Here is a 23,386-nt window from a genome sequence, read left to right on the forward strand (position 1 = left end):
ATTTTCAGTATAAATAACATCTCATCATCCTCGGCTCAATGTCTTGCACCGAATCCCGCCCGACTCAGAATAAAAGCAGCTGACAGCCTATCAGCCCTCTATGACTTGACCCTGTTACTTCAATTTCCTCCCATTGTCCTCCTGCCTCTGCTAATTCCCTTGGCCTTGAACTCACCTGAGACTGATCTGGCCAGAACCAGAAGACCACCTGCCACGAATGTTTTCAAACCAGAGGTCGGGCCAGGATCCAGGACAATCATACTTTTCTTAGGGAAGATATCTTACGCGGCCCTAGTGTGGGGAAGCCATTAGGATCTGGGTCAGCTGGATGCCTGTGCCCATTGTAGGAATACAATCTTGGACACAATAGCAGATTCCCAGGAGCATCCAGGATGGGAGGCTATGAAAGGGCTATTGCTCCATTTATGCAGATGAAAAGGGATTTTCTCAGGGATATAATTTTTCAGGTTTATCTAACAGGCACTTGATACTCATGGGACAGAGTTTTGTGGGGTAATGACATGGCAGCAAGGTGCATGATGTTCCCATAGCTACAAACTGTCCATAGGTCCTTCCCTTGCAGCTAGATGCTGACCTAGATGAAGAGCATTGGTGACGGCCCTTGTTCCAAGAGACTCCAGGCACTAGGTATCCTTCTGTTAAGAATGGTCGTCAGCTTGCCTAAAGCTGTCCTACACTGCCATTTGACTCTCAGAGTGGTTTTGTTTTCCTTGTGCAAGCAGGATTTGAAACTGGACTTGTGTGCAACGTATTGATACTACCTGCCCTAGATCCATTCTGCCTGCCTTCCAGTTCACTGGCAGTTGTAGTTCCTCATACTCTCCACTTTCATCGACCGTGTCTCCCCACTTCTCTACCTAAGGTCGTAGCACCTTGGAGCTCATTCAGCTGTAGCATGAGTAACCTGAGAGTGCCCCTTAATATCCAAGGGCAACCTTCAGCCAACAAAGGTTAGATGCTAGCAGGCTCCTGGGTGCACCTGGAACAATTATTTGGTCCAATTCGTATAATTTCTCAGAGGGCTCTCTATAAACAAAACCTAGTAGGTTGCAAAGATTAGCTCCCTGGGACTTGTAAGAGTAGGAGTGCTAAGGTTTGTGTTTAAAGGTACTTTGTTGTTTCTAGCTTTGGGAAATTCTGTTGTTCCATGGTAAAATCCTGGCCTAATCTTTAAACACGATCACTGTATTAACATCTTAACTTCAAAAGAGCCAGGCACAGCAGTGCATGTGTGTAACTGGGGACAGGACATGCCGGCTAGCCAATCTAGCCAGATCTGTGAATGACAGGTTCAATGAAAGAACTGTCTTAAAAATACTGTCATGAGCAATTGAGGAAAAACACCTGATATCAACCTTTGTCCTTCACATACATGTGGAGGACATACACATACACCTACACAACACACACACACACACACACACACACACACACACCTTAACTTCTCTAATTATAAGGTGACTTTTTTCTTCCGAGTCAGTCCCAGATTGATAGAAACACACACGTTCAAGTTGCTGGAAGAGCGAAAGAAAGAGGCTGAGTGAGCAGGCTTCATTCATGGATGTTAACTAGTATAGTCCATATCCAGTTTCTCAGATGGTTCTTCAAGGGAAAGTTCTTCATAAATTCATGCCCAAGAATCCAGGTTCTGGAATCAGCCATCTTGAGTTCAAATTCTGGTTCTGCCTCAGTGACATTTAGTGAATGAGCATCAATGTTCCAATTTATAAAATGGGGTTGATAACAGTTCCATACTCAAGAAGGTTTATCATGCAGATGAGATGAGACAAAACACAGAAAACAAATGTCTATGTTCCATAAGAGCTCGGTGGATAGCAGTTCTTATTCCCACTATGTCTGACAGCACTAAGTTTTGGACAGGCTTTTTTTTTTTAATATTTAACTTTATTTTATGTGCATTGGTGTGAAGGTGTCAGATCCCCTGCTGGACAGGCTTTTAAAGTCCAGCTCCAGACATGAAACAAAACTCTTTGTAATGGGGATTCTTATATTAGCCAAGTTCATTCTGTGGGGTAAGCAAAGAACTGACGTTGCTCATCAGGATGCTCTTATGCCCACCTGCTCCATTCCTCTTCCCCTAGTCTTTTTGCATCTACTCTCTGTCCATCTCTTATATCCTTTATGACACAGTACTCTTATGAGAAATAGAAATCCAACCATGCTATTTTTATATCCATCTTCTATAGCACTGATATCTCATCAGGGGTTCTCAGCCTGTGGGTCATGACCCCTTTGGATGGTGTGTTGTTGGAGCCTGTTCGTTTGTTCCTGCTCAGCCCCAAAATAACCACACAGAAACTATTAATTAAATTGCTCCTTGGCCTATTAGCACTAGCTTCTTTTTAAAAAAAAATGTTAAAAGCTTAAGTTTTATTTCTGAATTGCATAATTCTCTTTACAATTCTGTCACTATTTCTTATTTTTTGTGAATCAATCCTATTAATTTCACATACATAGGAACAATACAATATGTAATAGTAATATATAACAACTTATCTTTGTTTATTTATTTATTTATTTTTTTTTTTTTTTGGTTTTTCGAGACAAGGTTTCTCTGTGGTTTTGGAGCCTGTCCTGGAACTAGCTCTTGTAGACCAGGCTGGTCTCAAACTCACAGAGATCCGCCTGCCTCTGCCTCCCGAGTGCTGGGATTAAAGGCGTGTGCCACCACCGCCCGGCTTATCTTTGGTTGGTATAAATAGTGCCTTTATCATTACAAAAGATGCCTCTGATTTTATACTTTTCTATATCTTAAAGCATATTCTGTAAAATAAATTAAGCATTATTTGTAATAGCCAGAACCTGGAAACAACCTAGATGCCCCTCAATGGAAGAATGGAAGAATGAATGGATAAAGAAAGTGTGGAACATATACACATTAGAGTACTACTCAGTGGTAAAAAACAATGACATCTTGAATTTTGCATGCAAATGGATGGAAATAGAAGACACTATCCTGAGTGAGATAACCCAGACCCAAAAAGATGAATATGGTATGTACTCACTCAATAGTGGACTCTAGCCATAAACATAGGACATTGAGCCTATAGTTCATGAGCCTAGAGAAGCCAAATAATAAGGTGAACTCAAAGAAAAATATATATAGATCCTCTGGAAATTGAAAGCAGACAAGATCACTGGGCAAAAATTGGGAGCATGGGGGTAGGAGTGGGGGGCAGGGGAGTGGGGGAGAGAGTAAGGAGAAGGGAAGGATTGGGGAGAGCTTGGGAGAGTGGGAGGGTTGATGGAGGAAGGGCGGGTATAGGAGCAAGGAAGAAGATATCTACATTAAGGAAGCCATTTTAGGGTTGGCAAGAGACTTGGCTGTAGAGAGAATCCCAGGTGTCCACGGGGATGTCTCCAGCTAGGTCCTTGGGAAGCAGAGGAGGGGGTGTCTGAAATGGCCTTGTCCCATAGTAACACATTGGAGCACTGGACTGAGCTCCAAAGGTCCAGTTAAAGAGCAGAAGGAGGGAGAAGTTGAGCAAGGAAGTCAGGACTGCGAGGGGTGCATTCACCCACTGAGACAGTGTGTCTGATCTAATGGAAGCTCACCATTCAGCCAGACTGGGACTGAACGAGCATGTGACCAAACCGGACTCTCTGAATGTGGCTGACAATGGGGGCTGACTGAGAAGCCATTGATAATGTCACTGGGAATTGTTTCTTTGCATGTACTCGTTTTTTGGGATCCTAGTCTGTTTGGATGCATACCTTCCTAGGCCTGGATGGAGTGGTACCCCTACCCTCTCTTAGGACTGGAAGGGGAGGGAGGAGAGTGAATGGGGGAGCAGGAGGAGAATGGGAGGAGGAGAAGAAGTGGAAATTTTGAATGGAAAAAAAGAAGTCTTGTAGTTTCTCTTTTTGTGTCAGATCTTTTTTCATCCCCTTTTCATTGATTTTTATTGAGTGCTACATTTTTCTCTGCTTCCCTCCCTGCCTCTCCCCTTCCCTTCAACTCTCTATCATGGTCCCCATGCTTCCAATTTACTCAGGAGATCTTGTCTTTTTCTATTTCCCATGTAGGTTAGATCCATATATGTCTCTCTTAGGGTCCTCATTGTTGTCTAGGTTCTCTGGGATTGTGATTTGTGGGCTGGTTTTCTTTGCTTTATGTTGAAAAACCACCTATGAGTGAGGACATGTGATAATTGTGTTTTTGTGTCTGGGTTACCTCACTCAAAATGATGTTTTCTAGCTCCATCCATCTGCCTGCAAAATTCAAAATGTTATTTTTTTCTGCTGTGTCGTACTCCATTGTGTAAATGTACCACATTTTCCTTACCCATTCTTGGGTCAAGGGGTATTTAGGTTGTTTCCAAGTTCTGGCTATGGCAAACAATGCTACTATGAACATAGGTGAGCACATGTCCTTGTGGCACGATTGATAAGTACACCACCAATAAGAAGATAATTCTTGCCAAATTCTGCAAAATAATTGCTGTCATGTGTATTTTTGTAACTTTAGTCATTTCTAGGGGAACATTTTAGCTTTAACACCAGTTCTTCAGGCTGAGCTCTACTAAAGACTACAAATTCCAATATCCACTGCAGTTTTGTCAATACCGTGGGACAAAATCTGGTCAATGAAAACGTGACTAGAAAGAACTAGTCATTGCATGCCAGGCAGTTAGAGGATGGTATGACTTTTTCATTTTCTCCTTTCCTGGCTGGGCTTGGTGGCTGGAGATAAAGGGGTTTATTCCATGCTAGAATAAGTATAGTCCATGTTAGAAGTACTCTAAATCTTTGTATCACTCATAAGCATTGAGACAGTGTACGATGGAATTTCATTTGGGCAAGAAATAGATGTTTGCTGTGTTTGGCCATGCGTATTTGTAGCGATTCTCTGTAGTACCAACAGTGCCTTTGACCCTCAGTAATACAGCCCCAAAAGAGCCATTCTGAAGCATTTCTGAGACATTTTTCACAGAATCATTGGGACATCTGCTTATTAATAAGTGGCGCAATCTTTATTGATCTTGAGATAGAACATAAAAAAATCAGGTAAGAATTGTTTGCATAATATATATATGGAAATCAACCTATTAAAGTTGTCAAATATTGGACAGAATCAGAATATAAATTACACATACAGTTTAAAAATTACAGGAAACCATATTATAAAGAGCACTAAAGGGCACTTGTGGAATAGTTGTGTTCCCGTGTAAGCCAGAATGTGGAGAGCCTACTCATAGCACAGAAACAAATCCAGGGAGCAAGGCACCAGAATTCTATGCCATCAAAGGGGGTGAAAGAAAAATACAACCTAAAATCAAATACAGTGGTTCATATCATTGGAAACCTCAATTTGTTCTTCCACAGTAGGTGTTTCTTATCACTGCTACATTAGGAAGGGGGGGTTGGATAAAATTCATAGCCCATCAGCATGAGAGAGATTTTTTTTTCTCTCTTTAAAGCAGGAAGAACTGGCAAATCTGAAAACGTGTATCCATCCTAAATAGGCTTTTCGGAACCTGGCGGAGGTTCTCTCTAACAGCTTATGCCTGCTGTTTGACTGAAGGGCTGTCCAAATCCTCTGCTTAGCCCCCAGGGAGGGCCGAGGCTTGAAGCTGATCTCCCATTCCCCGGAACTGGATTCAGAGGGGGGTAAAGAATGACCCTGTTAGGAGATGCATTTGGTGTCCATGCAGATTCCTGTTCTCTTAATATTGAGAAATGGAGACACAATTGATTTGCCCGTTTGACCTCCCAGAGAACATGTTCTAAAGGCTAGTTTGTGTCCGCACGATATTTCAAAGCCCTAAAATAAAGATGCAGTCTAGAGGCAGAAGATGACAGCCGGCGACACTGGGGCACATTTGAACTCATTCAGATAAACACAGTGACAGAGGATCTAGGGGACAGAGAACAACGGGTGTTTGTGGGAATATCTGTGGCCACCAAACTCCAAGGGCTAATGGACTCCAATGTGAACCCTGTGAATAATTTATGTGGCGTCACTTTCTGCCTCCGACAGCTGGATTGTGAAAACCTTCAAAGGACCTGCTGACTAGCAGCGGGCAGCTGACACAGTCACCTTCTTCTCTAGGGAGCTTGGGTGGGTGCACGATCATTTCACTGAAAAACTGACTGCACAGAGGAGGGAAATGTCTTCTTGGGGACCATGAAGACTAACCGGGGACCAGTTCTACTGCCTGGGAAAATTGGTGTAGGGGCAGGGATAGGGTAAGCTTCTGCGGTCCATGGTTTTGTGTAAAATCCAGGATCTTTCTTTTGTAATATGTGACATCTAGGCAGCTGTCTTTTTCTCAGCTTCAATTTCTGTGCAGCCAATAACAGCCCCCAAGTGGGTTTGCATTAAGGATGCCACATGCAGGCAATATAGAGAAGAACTTAGTGGGAACTGTTCTTCTATCCCAGACCTCAGTTTTGTGGACAGAGTTAGAGAACAGAGCATTGAAACCAAACTTTTGTTTTTAGCACTCTTAGGTTTCCAATTTTAGTTGGTATATTCCTAAGTACTAGGCTAGGTGTGGTTAATTAACTTAAGCCATTCTTAGGTTACATAGATCTGTTTTGGTTTGCATTTTTTTTACTATGATAAAAATTACTAATTTTCCTAGCACTTACTTCAATCCTAGAGGAATGCTGTTAAGAGGAAAAAAGATTCAGGCTGAATGACAATTGTTAGAATAATGCAGTCAAAGAAATCCATCCTATAGTGTTCCACTTTTCTCTTTGATTCCTTCAGGAGCTTTGGACCAGCAAACACAGGATTTCTAACACAGCCTATCCTACCAATGGGTTTCATACAAACTCTAGTGGAACACTGTCAAATTCTGGCAAATCTAAGCACAGGCCAAGTGGACACTTCTAGCAATCTGCACATGAGTCATGAAGACCAGTTTATTCTCTAAGGTGTTATCACAGTTATACAGACATGATATATTTAAATCAGAACTGATTGTAGGAAGTTTTTGACAAGGGCCCAAGGTGTCTGTCTATGAAATGGCAAGCATGGGGATCCCCTGGGGTAAAGGAAGAAGAGTCAGGCCTGCTCAGATAAAACCCAGATACTCTGGTACACAGTGTCACCTTTGGTAGAACTGGAAGCTTGTGGCATGTCAGATTCCCAAAGAAATCAGGTCCTACTTAAATCACATCTATAGAGAAGTCTTATTCATTGGACCTCTATCTGAGGCTACAACTCAAGGTGTGCATAGAGCTGAATGAGTCCATGGGATAGACAAATCTTGTGTCCAATATTGGCACAATAAGAGACAATGCAAGAATAGTCATAATGGTGGGGGACAGTAGTCATGGACATGGTTGAAAGGGTGTTCTTCTGTCTTTACCTCACTATACTCAACAACACGAGGTTTCTCTGGGCCCTTTGATAATGAGATATTCAGAAGAAGGGACATCTTCAGGACTTGGGAACATCAGTCCTATTCTAGAGTCCCCTAGAGTGATGCTCTCAAACATTATTTCTGGTTCAGCTGTTTCTCAAGAGAGGCAGGAAACTGCCATTTATCTTCTGGGGTCAACATCTGGACGAGGGGTAAGGAGACCTGAGATCTAGGTTCACTCCACTACTTCATCTTTATTTTCAATATCATGAGACCTGGATAAGGCCCCTGTCCTCTGAGCATTTATGCCCTGCCCTAAAAAAGAAATGAGTGACCAAGGTCTTGCTATGAGCATTTTACAGTCTGTGAAATTGTATCTCCTCAATTCTGTGTAAGTACATCTGATCCTAGATGGATCAGAGATAGCAGACTGAAATGAGACCATGGAAGTCTGAGATCACATCCACAGGGAAGAATGGGAACAAGTTCGGAGCCCTTTCCTGAAGATGTCCCATTCATGGAAAGGGTGCTACTGGTAGCCTTTGATAGTTGACTTTCCTATCATATTTAATTAGTTTCTCTTTGCCTATATATCCTATAAGTAGTTTTTAAAAGAGAATATGGCTACATCTGGCACTCTGTTCAACAGCACTTTCAGCACATACCTACCGAGAACCAGCATTCCTAATGCTCCTTCCAGTATTCCTTATCTTCTACATTGGGACGAGGGAAAAAAACAATCATGCTGCAGACAGGTACATGGTTAAAGAGCAACTGAAAAAAAATGCCTAGTTTTATCATGCAATAATTTGGATTATATCTCTACCAGCTTCTTTTTTCCTAAAAAAATATTTTCTGTTGTAAACTTAAGATCCCATAAGTAATATCAGTAATCAGTGTTATGGAGCATACATGTACTGTAAAAACAGCAGACATGGATAATCATGGACAATTTTGGTACAGGACCAGTTACTGTACTAAGGGCTTTATACAGAGTTGATTGTCTCCCTTGAAATTTAAAATAGAATGAAATAGTTTTGAATGTCACAAAACTCAGATTTTTATACAAGTCATCTCAATATCCTTTCCATTTGTTTGACGTTATCATCACTCCATGGTTTCAAAACCTATGAAAGCTTCATAAGTATTCTAGTCTCTAACATTTCTGGGAACTACTGAGTTGCTATCTGCTGCCATGTTTAGGGTATAGATGGCTCAGTTATGAACAGGGTAAAAGCAGCATGAGAATTTTTGAATTTCTTTTGGATACAGAAAGCATATATAGGTTAAAGTTCATGCTGGCAACAGCATGCTTTTGAAGACAAGTGAAGATAAATTCTTAAGGATACCGCCAAACTCTAAAGCTATAAAAATATCAGTGGTCCTGGGTGCCTTGGGACATATTCATGAGAACCAACGAGGGTCTATTCTATGCAGCATCATCTGGGGTAACAATGTATCATGGGAATCAGGGTCTATGTGGCAGCCTTGTCAAAAGTAAAGTTGACTTCTGAGATCATCTCTTCTCTTCCCTCCAAGGATTTTGATCTGCAGATTTTCACTGGCAAAGTGACTTCCTTCTTTTCGAATAGATGTTTTGCCATGACCTGTACCAAGGCAATTTTGGTCAGTACGGTGAGACAGATGCCTCAGCTACTTGCCAGGCCTCCAGTGCGGCAGGGATATGGAAAAGGCTAGTTTTTCCAGGAACCTTTCTCAGAGCCCACACGTTTACATCACTTATTGGGTGTTACAGAGTCCAAAATGATGAACCCAAAAGTAAATTCCCCATTCAATGATCTCTGCCTTCCCTGAGGTGACAGGATCATCATCATTTTGGTTCAGTGCTTTTGCTTCCAGTTTCTTCTGTGTTGACCTTTTAATTCTCCCCTCTGGGAGGCATTATTAGTGGATAGTTGTCTGCAGATACAAAATCAGGTAGGAAAAGTCTAAAAGGATCATTGACGGTTGAAGCCACCAGCTTTCTTATAACAGAAACTGGATTCCTGATCTCTGCAATTCTTTTGCACAATCCTTGGAGTTCAGTGGTACCTCATAAATCTTGCTAAATGAATAACCAAATGAATACTTATTTATTACACTCTCAGAGTAGCATAACATTATGAGAATTATTTTGGCAAATTGTGAGTAGATTCTGTTATGCCATGTTTTCAAAGGGTGCTTATGCTTGAGTTACGATGTCTAGGATCTGCTTTGTACAGAAAAGACATAATATGCATAATTGTTAGTTAATTAGTTTGGTTTTACCTATATACTTTGGTATTCTCTATTTACTTCATTAAAACAAGATTTCAAAATATCAATGTCATATTTAGTAAGTCTGAATTCTAAGTTTTAAAAATAGTTATTGAAAAATTTTCTCAATTCAATATTTTCTTTTTCTCCCACAATTTCAGTTTTTGTATCTTTTTAGCATTTATCTGTATAATAATATTTAATAATCAAATTTACACATAAACTGACTTTTATTCAGCCTAATATAATTACCCTTTAACTAGCATTGATTCCTCTTATTCATTTTTAGCTTGCTAAGATACATCCCCCTAATGTGTGTGTGTGTGTGTGTTGTGCCATGCTAGGAATCAAAGCCAGAACTTTCTGTATGATAGGCAAGTACTCTACCACTGAGCTATACTTCCAGCCCTACTTCTTAAAAATTTAAATGTACTATATTTTAAAGCATTGCAGCCAAATATATAAAATGAGATTATCCTTTTACCTGAGAAAACTATTCCCAGTTCTTGTGATGGAATTAGCTTGTCAGTATTTCTAGGTTTCTGCAAAAACTGCTGAGATTTCCTCAGCAAGCTGCAGAGCTACTTGTATGATTTTTGGTACATGTTATCCAATTCTTTAGGATTATTCTGTCCTTAGATTATTTTTTTCTTGACTTACAAAAGATCTTCATGGGACACACACCATCATTTCACCCCCAAGAGTAGAACTTCTGCATCCTCAGTGCTACCCATGGTGATCATGCAATGCACCATCAGGTTTAGATGAGTAGGTTTTGTTTGCTGGTCTAGAATTCTATAAAAGAATATTATGGCAGAAGGACTCAGACCATCTTTCTCCTGTTTGTTCTCTTAGATGGGCTCTTCACAGCAGTTCTCTACACACTACGTATTTGGTTGTGCCTATCTGATACAGACAACTGACATCTGCTGATAGTCAAATACAAAACTAATTTCTGCCCCTCTGATTTTTTTTTTTTTTTTTTTTTTTTGGTTTTTCGAGACAGGGTTTCTCTGTGGTTTTTGGAGCCTGTCCTGGAACTAGCTCTTGTAGACCAGGCTGGTATTGAACTCACAGAGATCCGCCTGCCTCTGCCTCCCAAGTGCTGGAATTAAAGGAGTGCGCCACCACCGCCCGGCTGCCCTCTGATTTTGAATCAGGAAAACAAGACTGCTTACTTATAGTTTGCTTGCAAGACAATGCAAGCTTCAGTTCACAGAATTCTTGACCAAGAACTCCACTGAACTCCTGAAGAAATGCATCCACGTGTAACATACCGATGCTAGGAAGTTCTGAAGGAATGTGAATATGTTAGGAAAAAAATCACATGGTACATATTTTTCTCTAACTTCCTCCCCTATCCCATGCATATAAAGAAGGGTAGCATATATTTGGTGCTAGATAGTAGATAGTACACCTATTTCTGATGACAAAATTCTAGGAAGATCAAATTCAAGAACTAAGTCCCTTGGAAGAGGTGTATGTTTTCTTATAGCCCCAGTGGCACCACTGAAATAATATTGAAAAAACTGGGAAGACAGGGCAACAGTCTTTGTCTTTCAGATTGTCAGAAAGTCAATTTGCAAACCACAAAGGTCTGTATCCAATGTATGTGACTATATTGCCTGCCTTGAACTTAAAGGTTCCATTCATGATACCATCCATGAAAGCTATTTCTTACCATTCTCAGTGCTTGTCATAGTTCATGGAATTGAAAGATTTGGATTTAAGTACCTATATCATGGGACAAGCTTTCATCATTACTTATTCTCAGCAGTTTGTACAGGACCAATCTCAGCATGTGGATTGAAAGAAACCAATTGCTGAGGAATCTCTACCAAACACAGGGCAGGATCCTAAGATTAGGAGTTTATGAAACCATCAGCCATATGTCTGCCATGGTATCTATGGATCTTGACAACACAGCAACAGTATTGGCATATAAACACTTATTTGGGGTATTTTTTTTTATCACCTAATGGTCACCATGGCAATGATTTAAAACCAGTGTTTTGATACGTGAGAAGACTGAGACACTAATATTGTGGCATAGTGATCTAGCAAGAGTAGCCAAAGTCCAACCTTTTTTTTTAATCAGAGGTTTGCAGCATGTAGCAATACCTCCCAGGAGGCCACAGGGTGGCTTGTGCTTAGCATCCATCCTCCTGCAGTAGGGCAGGGATCTCTAGGCTGTTGGCTGACACTCCAGCAGTTCTTTTGATTTTGGGTGGTTCTAGTATTTTCATTTTGAAAATCTGGGGGGAGGGGGGAGTAAAAGTCAATGGTTCTGGGAATTCTTCCTATTTGCATATTCATAACTAGTTTGTATTCTCCACCCTGGATCTCACATACAAAGCATCACGTGAACATGCTTTGTGCTCAAAGTAGATATCCTCCTTGCTTTGAATAAAGAGTGAAGATTATATCTCATGGATAAAGAGTGCTGGTGTCTCGGCATGATTTCTGCATCCTGGTGTCAAATGGGATAATGGGAGGGGAAACTCAGGCAAGGAGTGAGTCATCACCAGGCAGAGGCTTGGAGTCCTTACTCTACACATGACAACCAAGTGTCTCAAGGAATGTCACTTGACTTGTGCCCAAACTTCCCACTTTTAAATAGAGGACTTGGAAAGATAATCGCTCTTGATTCTAATTTCCACTTGGGATTCAAGTACAGGCCGAAGAGTGGGTTGGAATCTTACTTTGAAGACATGAAATACAACTCCTGCCTAGAGGGGGCACCCCACTTCTGGTAAATTTTATTATCTTTGGCTACATAAATTGAGAACTATTTTTCTGTGTTTGTGGTATGTATGTAAGATTTCTCCTCACCAATCCAAAACATGTGTGATGTTATATTTTGGATCACCAACATCTTACAGATGAGGAAACTGAGGCACAGTACTGTATAAACAGTAGACCAAGTCCCTTTGGGAGTGTTTAAATAATTTTACCAGCCTTCCATTAGTGAAATACTTTTCAAAATCTTGGCTTTGGGTGTTGATTGACTATCTTGTTCCTGTCCTCCAGCCCCATTGGAATGCACTGTATGATTTGGTTGAGAAAATTATTTCCTTGCTTTAGAAAACAGTTGATTTAACTGGAGCATTTTTTACACAAAGGGGAAGGGAGCCTAGAAATAACTTAAACTCTGCTCTCAGTTTATCCAAATCAAAACCCAAACCAGCCAACCAAACAATAGCACAGCTCACCAGTAAGTCTCCCTGTTTCGATCATGATTGAAAGTAAGAAGAGCAGATAAATGTGTATCTAGAAGAGACTAACAGTGCCGTTTATATAGTGCCAAGTCATGCAAACCATGCTGAAAAGGAAGCGATTCTGTTGCAGTGACACAGGGAGGAAGAAGGCTGTGAGAAGCCCCTGCTTGTAGGGGGGCCACCGCGCACATGCATGCGCTTGACACAGCCACTTACGCCATTGTAAGTGCTAGGCGTGAGAGAAGTGAGCTGTACAAAGTCTGTCTACAGTACCAGGAGTCTTCCAGTGACCCCTTCTAAGCGGGCTTGTTGGAAGGGGTCCATATAGAATCCGAAATGCCATCCCCAGTGGATGACATAGGCATGGAACCACTAGGCGTGAAGGGGTCTGTGTCTGTGTCCGTCTCCCCCTCAGCCAAGTACCTCTTCTCCCTCATCCAGCTCGATCCCCCACTGGGGCCAAACATATAATCATCTCTGTCCTGGGAGATGCTGAAGCCACTTGGAGACCGCTCCAGCTCCTCGTGGTTGACGGACATGAGGGACAGAGGCGTGTCACTGTCCCTAGTGATGCTGCGTCTCTGGCGGGGTGAGATGCGGTCCGAATAGGGGCCTTGCAGTTCTGTCTGCGAGTGGTAGCTCACACACGAGTCCAGAAGAGTCAATATGGGCAGAACTGTGGGCCTCTCTGCATATGTACTTCCCGAGGAGGGAAGGGTGGGCTGAGCCTTTGTCGAACTGGGTCCCCCTTGGGTCAGGTTCACGGGGTCACGTGAAAAATACCCATAGGGGCCGACTCTGTCGATGGGCACCTGGTGGAAGCTGTAGGGTGGGTCTGGGGGGCCTGTCTCTGAGTAGTTGCAGATGATGGTTTTCAAATCAGAATACCTGTTGTCCTCTTTCTTTTCCCCTTCTGCTGGGGACGAGGCCCCTTTCGTCGGGTAGTACTCCGTGACATGGACCTGCAGGCGTTCCATGTGCTGCATGTGCATGTCCACAAGGAAGTCCAGTTTCTTCCCCATGTCGTGAACCTGGAAAACATAAGCACCTGGATTCACTGCTCCTCAGGGAATGAGGGTCACCGTCACTGCTTCTCAGAAGCGATGCTTTGCAGGTCTCAATAATAACAGCAGCTCTAAATGGCTCCATGATGTTTGCTAGAAGATCCCATGCATATATCAACACCCATGCAGAAATACACAGGCAAGGAGGTCACCTGAAGTCAAAGACCAGAATCCCACAGACAGGCTGAGATTAAGTAAGTGTTCCAGGCTTTCATTGTCCTCCTCTGGAAGAGGCGATACTACTAACTCAGTGAAGGAGTGGAGTTCTTGTTTTTTGAGACTTTTCTCATATGCAAGGATATGGTTACTAGTGTCTGTTATTAATACCTGGTAATGCAAGTTCCGGAGGCCAGTGTCAGCATTAATGGAGTTTTACAGACCTAGAGACCCAATAGGGTCACGCAGGCCATGATGGAAGCTGCTTCTGCTTTGGTTATGGCATTCCTAAGTCTGAACGTTAGTCAGCACGAATTTGCCACACTTGTAGAATGTACAAGTGTGTGTGCATCTATGCATAATAGACATGTTTCTTCCCTGACGATTAACACTGGTGCATATACACAAGGGTGTGCATTGTTGCGTGTGATATTTCCCCTCAGATAGCTCACAGTTCACCAAATCATATACACAAGGGTGTGCATTGTTGCGTGTGATATTTCCCCTCAGATAGCTCACAGTTCACCAAATCAGGTAAGGAAATAACCTCACTGGAAAGATGAGGTTGTGAGAGTTGGGACAGATCACAGATAAGGTTCATCTAAGCCACAGCTTTAAGGGACACTTTGGCAGCAGCTATGCAACTTTATTTCATGCACTTTACTGACTTACTTACTTGTCACCACCTTACAATGTGAAGGCTGTTGTAATGTCTGCTTCACAGGTGATGAAACAGTGACCAGAGAGATGACAACTTGTGAAAGGTCACAGAGCCAGTACATGTGAGAACGAGGATTATATTTTAAAATTAAAAAATAAGAAGCAAGAGAGCAATCATTGAGATTTTCTCCCATTTTCCCTACATGGATCTAGTCTTAGGGGGTGGATAAAAGAATTGACATGAGTCCTGGAGGGAAATGATAGAGTCATTCATCTACTGAACTACAGAAATGAGCTACATGGGGTACAGTGAATAAGCCTCTCTTGGTACTCCGAATGGCCCTTCCCATAACTTGGCCCCATGCTAGGCCACCTCATGAAGGTTACCCACAGATTGGGATTAGAGCAAAAGAGAACAGAAAGGAACATGAAACCATGGGCAGAGAGCTAACATCTGTTAAGGGGCGACCATGAAGCATGAAGTGGACAGCGGTGACCAGCTGTTGACTATTCACTGCACACAGCTAACATTCTAAGTAATTCCCATGGGTCGACTCATTTACTCCTCCCACCAACTTTATGATCTATTTAATTCCCTGCTTGACAGACAAGCAAACCTGAGGTTCAAAACAGCAATTAACTTGCAGGCGGTCATCCAGCCAGTAAATGCAAAACTAGGGAATTAATTTACATATTTTTTATAGTGGTAGGTGATATTTCTTATGCCTGATTTCCATATGAATAAAATGGAATCTGAAAATAAGTTCTATGGAGCTAGAAGGATGGCTCAGCAATTAACAAGTGTTGTTTTTATGTATGACCTGGGTTCAGTTCCCAGGATCCACAGGGTGGCTCATAAGATCTACAACTCCAGTTCCAGGGACCTCTGCAGGAATCAGTCATGTACATGATGCATATACATATGTATAGGCAAAACACATAAAATAATAATAAATACATCTAAAAAAAGAAAATAAGGTTACATATTATCATTTTGGTGAGGCTTACCTGTCTTTCAACTTTTACAAACTTCCCCATCATGCTTTGGTCTTCAGTTTCTGATGTGGCTGCCCTGGCTACATATGGTTCATTCCTAAGGAAAAAAACACAATTCTATAAGATCGTTGCATCCGTTTTCACTGTGCAAAGTCATTTTAAGTTGGGAGACCACACACATGGGACCATGGTTCTCACACATGCTAGCAAAGGGGATTATTTTGACACACTTAGTCAGGACTGTGGATCGCATGCTTGCCTTCCCTGAAGGAAGATATGAAAATGGACAGGAAGTTGTGGTGAAGGAGGCTTTGCTGTGTTGAGGTTTATCAAGTATCTAACAATGCCTAGAGTGTTTATTCCTTTAAATTAAATTCCTTTACCTTTCAATCTCAGAGCTTTTACCCTGTGGGGATGAAGGAGCAACTGTCTCATCTCTAAAATTATGTGGAGTATGAACACACATTTCATCTGGTCCATTTTGTTTAGAATGGCAAACACCAGCTGAATTGGGAAAACATTGCTGGAATGATGTCGGCAGGAACCAGGGAAAAGTTGTATTTTCTCTTTATGTACAATAATGAGCTGCATAAATTCTTGTTCATTCCATTATGTTTATACCATGTGGAGATGGGATGTTTCAGAGACACTTGCTGTTGCTAAAATCCATTTGAGTTGGACTTTCTCTTGACAGCTGAGTTTTTCGCTCTCCTATGCTGTTGTCTCGGCTAAGTTATTTCTTCATCTGAAGCAAATTTCAAAAATTAGTGGCCTCTTGCTACATCCAGCCCACTGTCTTTTATTTGTCCTGCATAGGTACATTCAATTTGATGCTTTAAAATTCATTAGTGAGCATGGGAAAATTTTGAGTGTCCTTTCACCTATTTTCTGGGCAAATGTTTGCTTATATTACAAATTCTCATGAGACAAGTTTCTCATAGATACAGTTTTCTGTCAAACCAGACATTTTCTCTTACTAGTTTTATGACTTCAGGAATTAATATCTCTTAGTGTCACTATGATGTGGGATTTCCCTCTGTATGCTGTGATTACCATTAATGAATAAAGAAACTTCTTTGGGGCTATAACAGGGCAGAACCTAGCTAGGCCAGGAAACTAAACTGAATGCTGGATGGAAGAAGGCGGAGTCAGAGAGATGGGTTAAATTAAGATGTAAGAGTTAGCAAATAGGAAGCTAGAGCTAATGGGCCAAGCATTGATTTAATTAATACAGTTCCTGTGTGATTATTTTCAGGTCTAAACAGTTGGGCAGCTTGGAAACAAGTGGTCTCCTTCTTCCAACACTGCTCTTATTATATATGATATGAGTGATATAAAGAACCCACCTTGGAGGTCTGCTAGAACATTACATGTGAGAATTCATAGGAAATGGGCCACATAAATATTAATTTTGTTTGTTTTGAGATAGGATCTCCTCTCTACCTCAGGGTACTTTCAAACTCAAGATCTTTCCTGTGTCCATTTTTCAAGAGCCAGGACTACAGGTGTGAACTATTGTGCTGGACTCTGAAAAATTCTTAAAACATCCCCAAACACCATCTCAAAAAAAAAAAAAAAAAAGAAAATTGTTAGTTGGCTGTAGTTTTGCATGCCTGAAATCCCAAAGAAGAAAGACTGGCATGGGTTTAAGACAAGTATGGGCTACATAGTTTGAGGCCAGTTTATGCTATGTAGTGAGACACTGTCCCGAAAACAAAAATCAAACCAATACAAAGCCTCCGAATTAATTAACTAATCAATTAAAATAAAATAAATAGAAATGTATAAGAGTAGAATTCTCTAATAGATATTTTTTTAAAAATGGATGATATGAAATCAGGACTCTTTGTTAACATTAGCTACAACAGAACATTGGAACAGTTATTCCCACTAGAAGAATCAGCAGCCTTGGGACCCACTATATTCATGCCAAGCCCAAGGCTGAAGATGCCTTCTTTCACCCCAACAAGCTTCCTTCTAAGAAGTGCACAATCATCCTTCATTCACTTTTCTTGTTTGCATTAAAGATGTTTTTTGGGGAAAAAGGTGTAAATGCAAACAATGGACTTTACAAAGGACAACACTTGCTCAAAATTTTAAAACACATTTTGGAGAATTTTATGATTTACAGTGCTGTTAGAGGCCCTGGCATCTGAATGCCTTCTCTCACTCTTGAAAGGGATATCAGTTAACCCTCAGGGCACTGTATAAGAGAACACAAATGAGCTGACAAAGAATGCATACGCTCCGCTAACAGCAGATATGTTCTCTGTTTCAACAAAACTCATGGATTTCTTCTTGCTTTATAACCAGAAAACTGGTTATTTCCTATTCTAAAAACCATAAAAATAAGTATCATTTATGTGTTCTTGGAATAGGGACAGGAAGTTATCTGCCCAGAGGATTTTCAAATGGTCACAACTTGAATCAGCCTTTCAATTCTCTGTTTATTTCATTTGAGGGAAAGCAACTACACCCACGTAAAAGACCCAGGCTAGGACTGGGGGATAGATATACTGCACAGGCCTTGTGCTCAACAGTTCATCAGTTCGAAACCACATGCCCCACCTTGGAGACTGCTGGGATGGGTAGGTAAATGCTGAGCCTTTCTGAGACTTCTTATGTTTTGGAGTGGATGGAGGTCCAGGGGTGAAAATCATATCTATTCTGAAAGAAAAAGAAAAAGAAGAAAAGAAACAAAACAAGGAGGGATTAGATGACACAAAGCTTTGTTGTTGTGAGAACATAAATTCTTACATTTCTTAATTCAAATGTGGGTTTGGAATGTGTAAGAAAGGGAGGGACATTAGAGGATGAGACAGAGTGAGAGCAAAAGGAGAGAAATTGCCAGCCAGAATATTGATATCTTCTTCAGTCTGGGGGTGCAATGTCTTCTTCAGTCTGGGGTGCAAGAGCATTTTCTCATCCCCAGGAGAGCAGAGGGAGACAATCTACAGAGTTGGGATGAGGGCTATGTCTTATTTCTCATAGCAAATGCCACACATATCCTGTAAGCCTATCTAATCTTCCAGTTCTTTTATTCATCCCCAAACTACCTAATTAGAGAGGTTTAACTGTCAGACTCCAGGCTCTGTTTTCAGCTGCACAGACCTCTGATGCTAGGCAAGGAAGAATGGTTTATCCCTAGCTCCAGCACCCTGCTACCATTTCTGTTCAACACTCAGTTCAACAGAAAGATGTTGTTCACCGTGATGGGGGGGCAGAGACAGAGGTGAGATTATCAGGATGACCACTAAGATACATTCAGGAATAGTCTTGGACCACATTTTCCTCTGGTAACTCAGCTGCATTTCCAACAGACATACAGACACATCATATGATGTGTCAGCCCTCCTTTCTGCTGAACCTACTGAAGTATATACATGGTGGGGAGATTATGCAATTCATCATCTTGGCAGACAACCTCTAACCATAATCTCCATGAACACGTTTTTTGATAACTATCAAAAATCATGACAGTGTATGTTTACAGCTATACATTCTGTAAACACTAAAACTGACTGATATTTTTGGAGTGTTGGCTGTTGTTGGCAGCATGCTTTCTTCCTCTGTCTCTCAGACAGCCATACTTGATAGCATGGAGGAATGAAAACTTGTTTAAACATCATACATTTGGTGTATTGAAGCAGGCATTGAACCCCAATTTGCTATCTACTACTCTGTGAGAGGCAAAGAAAGTCATGAATAAACATACATGCAAGTCCATGTATACTGTAACAGCCTCATTGGTACAGTGCTCTAAGTCAGGAGGACACTCTAACGAGGGGGCATTAATTGGATGAGGAAGAGGAAGCCCAAGTCACCTTGAATTGTGTCAGTTTCTTTTCAGGTCTCTCATATGATGGAATGACATCATGTATGCCATGTGTATTTCTGAGCCAACATGTGTCCACTTTTTTGTTAACCTCACACATATACACACACAGCACATTGGTTCATGATTGCTGGGTCCAGGCAAAGTTCATCTTCTAGTCTCATGATGATGCATCGTTGACATACATATATTGATGCCGTGCTTTCAATTTCTCGAATGGACAGTTTTGGCTTAGTCTTCCACCCTACCAGCTTTGGTTTCCCCATCATTATTAGGGCACCTGTTATGTGATAAGTACCTCATAGGATCCTAATGGCTCCTATATATTTATATATGTGTAAAGTACCTAGGAATTCAATAAAAGTATGGCATTATTTTTAAAAAGTCTCTTTAAATGGTTCCATTCTTCTGTATTTTCACTATTATGCATAACACTTAAAATTTTAACACATGGTTGAAATTTTATACTTAGAATAAATTAGCTGAACCGTCTAGATGATCTGAGTTTTATGGTTATCCAAAGCACCATAGTCAGGAACTAGTTGGACAGATGCACATCTTCTTTTCTCCATGAAGCCCATCAGGGAGTTGATACTGGCCATGCCAATGCCTCAGGGCTTCTTTGCATCTTTAAAAAACAGGACTAAATAAGACATAGTAACAATCATCTCCTTTGGAAGGGACAGAAGCCCCTGGTCACTATGGTCTCATTATTCTCTATACCTTGCCAAGCTTTAGTCTGAGAGTAAAATTTATTGGCCCATACACCCACAATGGGCACTTCCATTCTTGAAGTTTCTCTGCTGTATTTTGGATTACTTCTGAATGCCTGTTTCTTAAAACTCTATGATCATCTGACATGGATTCCCGAGCAGCTGAGCGAGCACAGGCCCTTCTATTCGAATGTATTACCTCGTCTGAAGGTACTTTATCCTGGAAAGCATGTCAAGATGCCCTGCGGAATACTGCTCAATCACATCTTTCACATCATAAGGCCTCAAAGTCTCCTTGAACTTTTTTTTATATAGGCGGAATTGGAGAATTCTGTAAGGCAAAAGAGAGGCATTTTTTTTCAGAGCGGGAAGACAGAGAGGGAAACCAGAATACACATCTAGCAACCACCAGAGGCAGTGGGAGAAAAGAAGGAAGGGAAAGCTCCTGCTGGCAGAGTGCTGGCCTTCGGCTCTGGTTCTGTCCCTTTGTGCCATTTCTTCAATCATTTGAGCAATTAGAAAATGGAAGTAATAACAGCGTTTGAACAGTTGCTGAACATTCATTACCTAGGAGATACTAAGTATCACTCCTTATGATCAGTATTTTAATCAATCTGCAGAGGAGCAACCATGGCTCTGAGAATGCCACGTCTCATAGGTCAGGCTGCCAGACCTGGATCAGGGCCAGGCTTCCGTGTCAATAAGGCTCTTGGTTGCTGTCACTGCTTTTTAACTGAGGACGGCTAATGCTTGTCCTCCTTGATAACTGCTTGTCAAATTTCTCACTTTCACTGTGGCAGAAATAACATAGGAAGGACTGGTTTATTTTCATATTTTTGCTCATAGTTTTATGTGAATGTTTGGTGGGGAAGAAGGTGTGGAGGAAAAACTAGATCTAATTGGTACCATCCAGAGCCTAAGGTGGCTGGGTCACATCACAGATCAGAAAACAGAGAGCCCAAGACAGAGCTGGGATAAAGTTATAACTTCTTCAAGGGCTACCCCTAAACCATAGTCGGAACTTTTGCCTAGCTAAGCCCATGCCAATCTTCCAAAATTGTACCACTTGCTGGGGACCACGTCTGAAAATGCCTGGATTCTACTCACATTCTACTCACAAATCCTAAGAGTAGCTAGGCATGGCATTATATGTCTGTGATCCCAGCACTTAAGGGTAGAGACAGAAGGATCAGAAGTTCAAGACCATCCTTGACTACACAGTGAACTTGAGGTTAGCCAGGACGACATGAAACTCAGTCTCAAAATCCCCAAACACACCAGTGAACAAACCAGGTCAAACCAGAACAGCGGCTTCTAATTCTTTTTCTTTGGGCTCCTTAGAAAGGTTCTGTTCTGTGAGTCTGTACAAGTTCATTATAACATGGGGACTCCTTCATATACCTCTCCCTGTAAATCAACACTAATACTTTTAAAGGCTGCTGTCCTCCGAGGACTCCAGCCTTCTGTGCATAGTGCCAGTCACTTGTAGTTTCAGGAGGTCCTGCCCATGCCAGGCTTTTCCAGTCCCTATTGGCATATGTCTCTTGAGTGGCGCAGTTCAAGTACATTTTGTCTTAAACCACAGCCACAGATTCTAAAGACAATTTGGGCATATAGACTAGTTTCCTCATCACAACACAGAATTTAAACTTGCCCTTTACCTAGCTCCACTTGAAGCAGAGCCACTGAATGGTAATGGCTCAGAGGTCAGATCTGCCTATTGCCTGTGCTTGACCAGAATGGTCTAATGGAACCCAGTTGATGCTCCCTCACTTAAGACATGTGTGGTTTTATATGCTAAGATGGCAACGCTGAATTCTTGAGATGAAGAACAAGGGATCACAAAACCTATGATACTGGCATTATATATATACGTATACACATATATATGTATGTATATATAATATATTTTATATTTATAAAAGAGATACTATCTCTTGAATTAAGACATCTGAAAGATGGTACAAATTTGGTGTGCAGAGATGGGAGCAAGAGTATCTCAGCAGAGCACCCTCTGGATTGGTTTGATCAACTGGGCTTTTTTTTGGGGGGGGGTAGAATTGATCAGTCAGCAACAAATGTAACAGATGCATCTACCTAACTGCCTTTCTGTCTTATATGGAACCGGGAGGAGTCACATCAAAGCCTTTGTTGGAGTCCACATCTGGCAAAACTATTGTGTTCCCTGGCCTATTGGATAGAAGATCTTGCTGATAAGATCATAACTCACTCCTGCCACTCATTAAAGTGAGAATACACCTATATTGTTTTATACTTTCTTTAAGAAGTAACATACTCTCTTGACTTTCCTGAAGGATTTTGAAACAAACTAGAGCAAATTATGGTCTAATAATCAGACAAAAATATCTATAATTTATTATCATATTAAAATGTTGATTAAAAACAAGAGATGGATAGGTAGAGGCAGAAGAAGAACTATACTGAATTACTTGGGTGAATGTTGAGGGAAAGCCCCATGTCTTTACATCTTCCACCCTGACACCCCTCATAGTAAATGCTGGTTAAAGCCAGAAAGATGTGTCCTGGATGGATGCATTGTCAGGAGGTCAACCGTCTCAGGAAGAATCATTGTATTCAAGGTAGTGTTCTCCACAGAGGATGAAGTAGCCATGGGACCCAGCTTATGGTGACCAGGTAGAGGCTCCTGTATCCTTCTCAAGGCCCAAGGGCACTTGACCAATTGTGTCCCATGGGCATGAAGTCGGTGCCCGAGAGTGTATATAGCTCGGGAGAGGTGCCATTACCTGACAGCTCGGATGGCAGCCTTCAGGGTGGGGATCATGTCTTCAATGAGGAAGTCATTCCCATAGCCCCTGTCTTCTGCCATGGGATCGCCTGTCCCAGCATCTGTGAGGGAGACGTATATGTTAATTTCATCCATCATAAATGGAAAATTTGGAAGACCACCGTGGAACCAGATTCTCCAGTATGTATATTAGTCACCCCACATTGTGGACACCAATTGTGACACCATTTATCCTTCCTTAGCATCCCACTTTGAGATACAGAAGTTTGAGTCAGAGCTATGACTAGGTCAGAACCGGCGTGGAGGAGAAGGCCAGCAAGCAAGTCTGGTGGGGTCTGCAGGTGTGGGTGATCACATGAGCAGCCA

General features: G+C 41.5%; 1 protein-coding gene across 1 annotated transcript in view; it reads right to left on the reverse strand.

The window, feature by feature from the left end:
• Nucleotides 1–4,995: 4,995 nt before the first annotated feature.
• The window catches only part of Kcnq3 (potassium voltage-gated channel subfamily Q member 3), a 269,125-nt gene continuing 250,734 nt past the window's right edge, over nucleotides 4,996–23,386 (reverse strand). The window contains exons 11-15 of the mRNA XM_057791628.1: nucleotides 23,019–23,121; nucleotides 20,453–20,584; nucleotides 18,274–18,372; nucleotides 15,718–15,802; nucleotides 4,996–13,860 (exon numbers count right to left, since the gene is read on the reverse strand). Coding sequence (XP_057647611.1) covers nucleotides 13,126–13,860; nucleotides 15,718–15,802; nucleotides 18,274–18,372; nucleotides 20,453–20,584; nucleotides 23,019–23,121 — 1,154 coding nt within the window. The 3' untranslated portion in view covers nucleotides 4,996–13,125. The remainder of the gene's footprint in view (nucleotides 13,861–15,717; nucleotides 15,803–18,273; nucleotides 18,373–20,452; nucleotides 20,585–23,018; nucleotides 23,122–23,386) is intronic.

Source organism: Chionomys nivalis, chromosome 17 (genome assembly GCF_950005125.1).
Source record: "Chionomys nivalis chromosome 17, mChiNiv1.1, whole genome shotgun sequence".
Lineage (NCBI taxonomy): Eukaryota > Metazoa > Chordata > Mammalia > Rodentia > Cricetidae > Chionomys > Chionomys nivalis.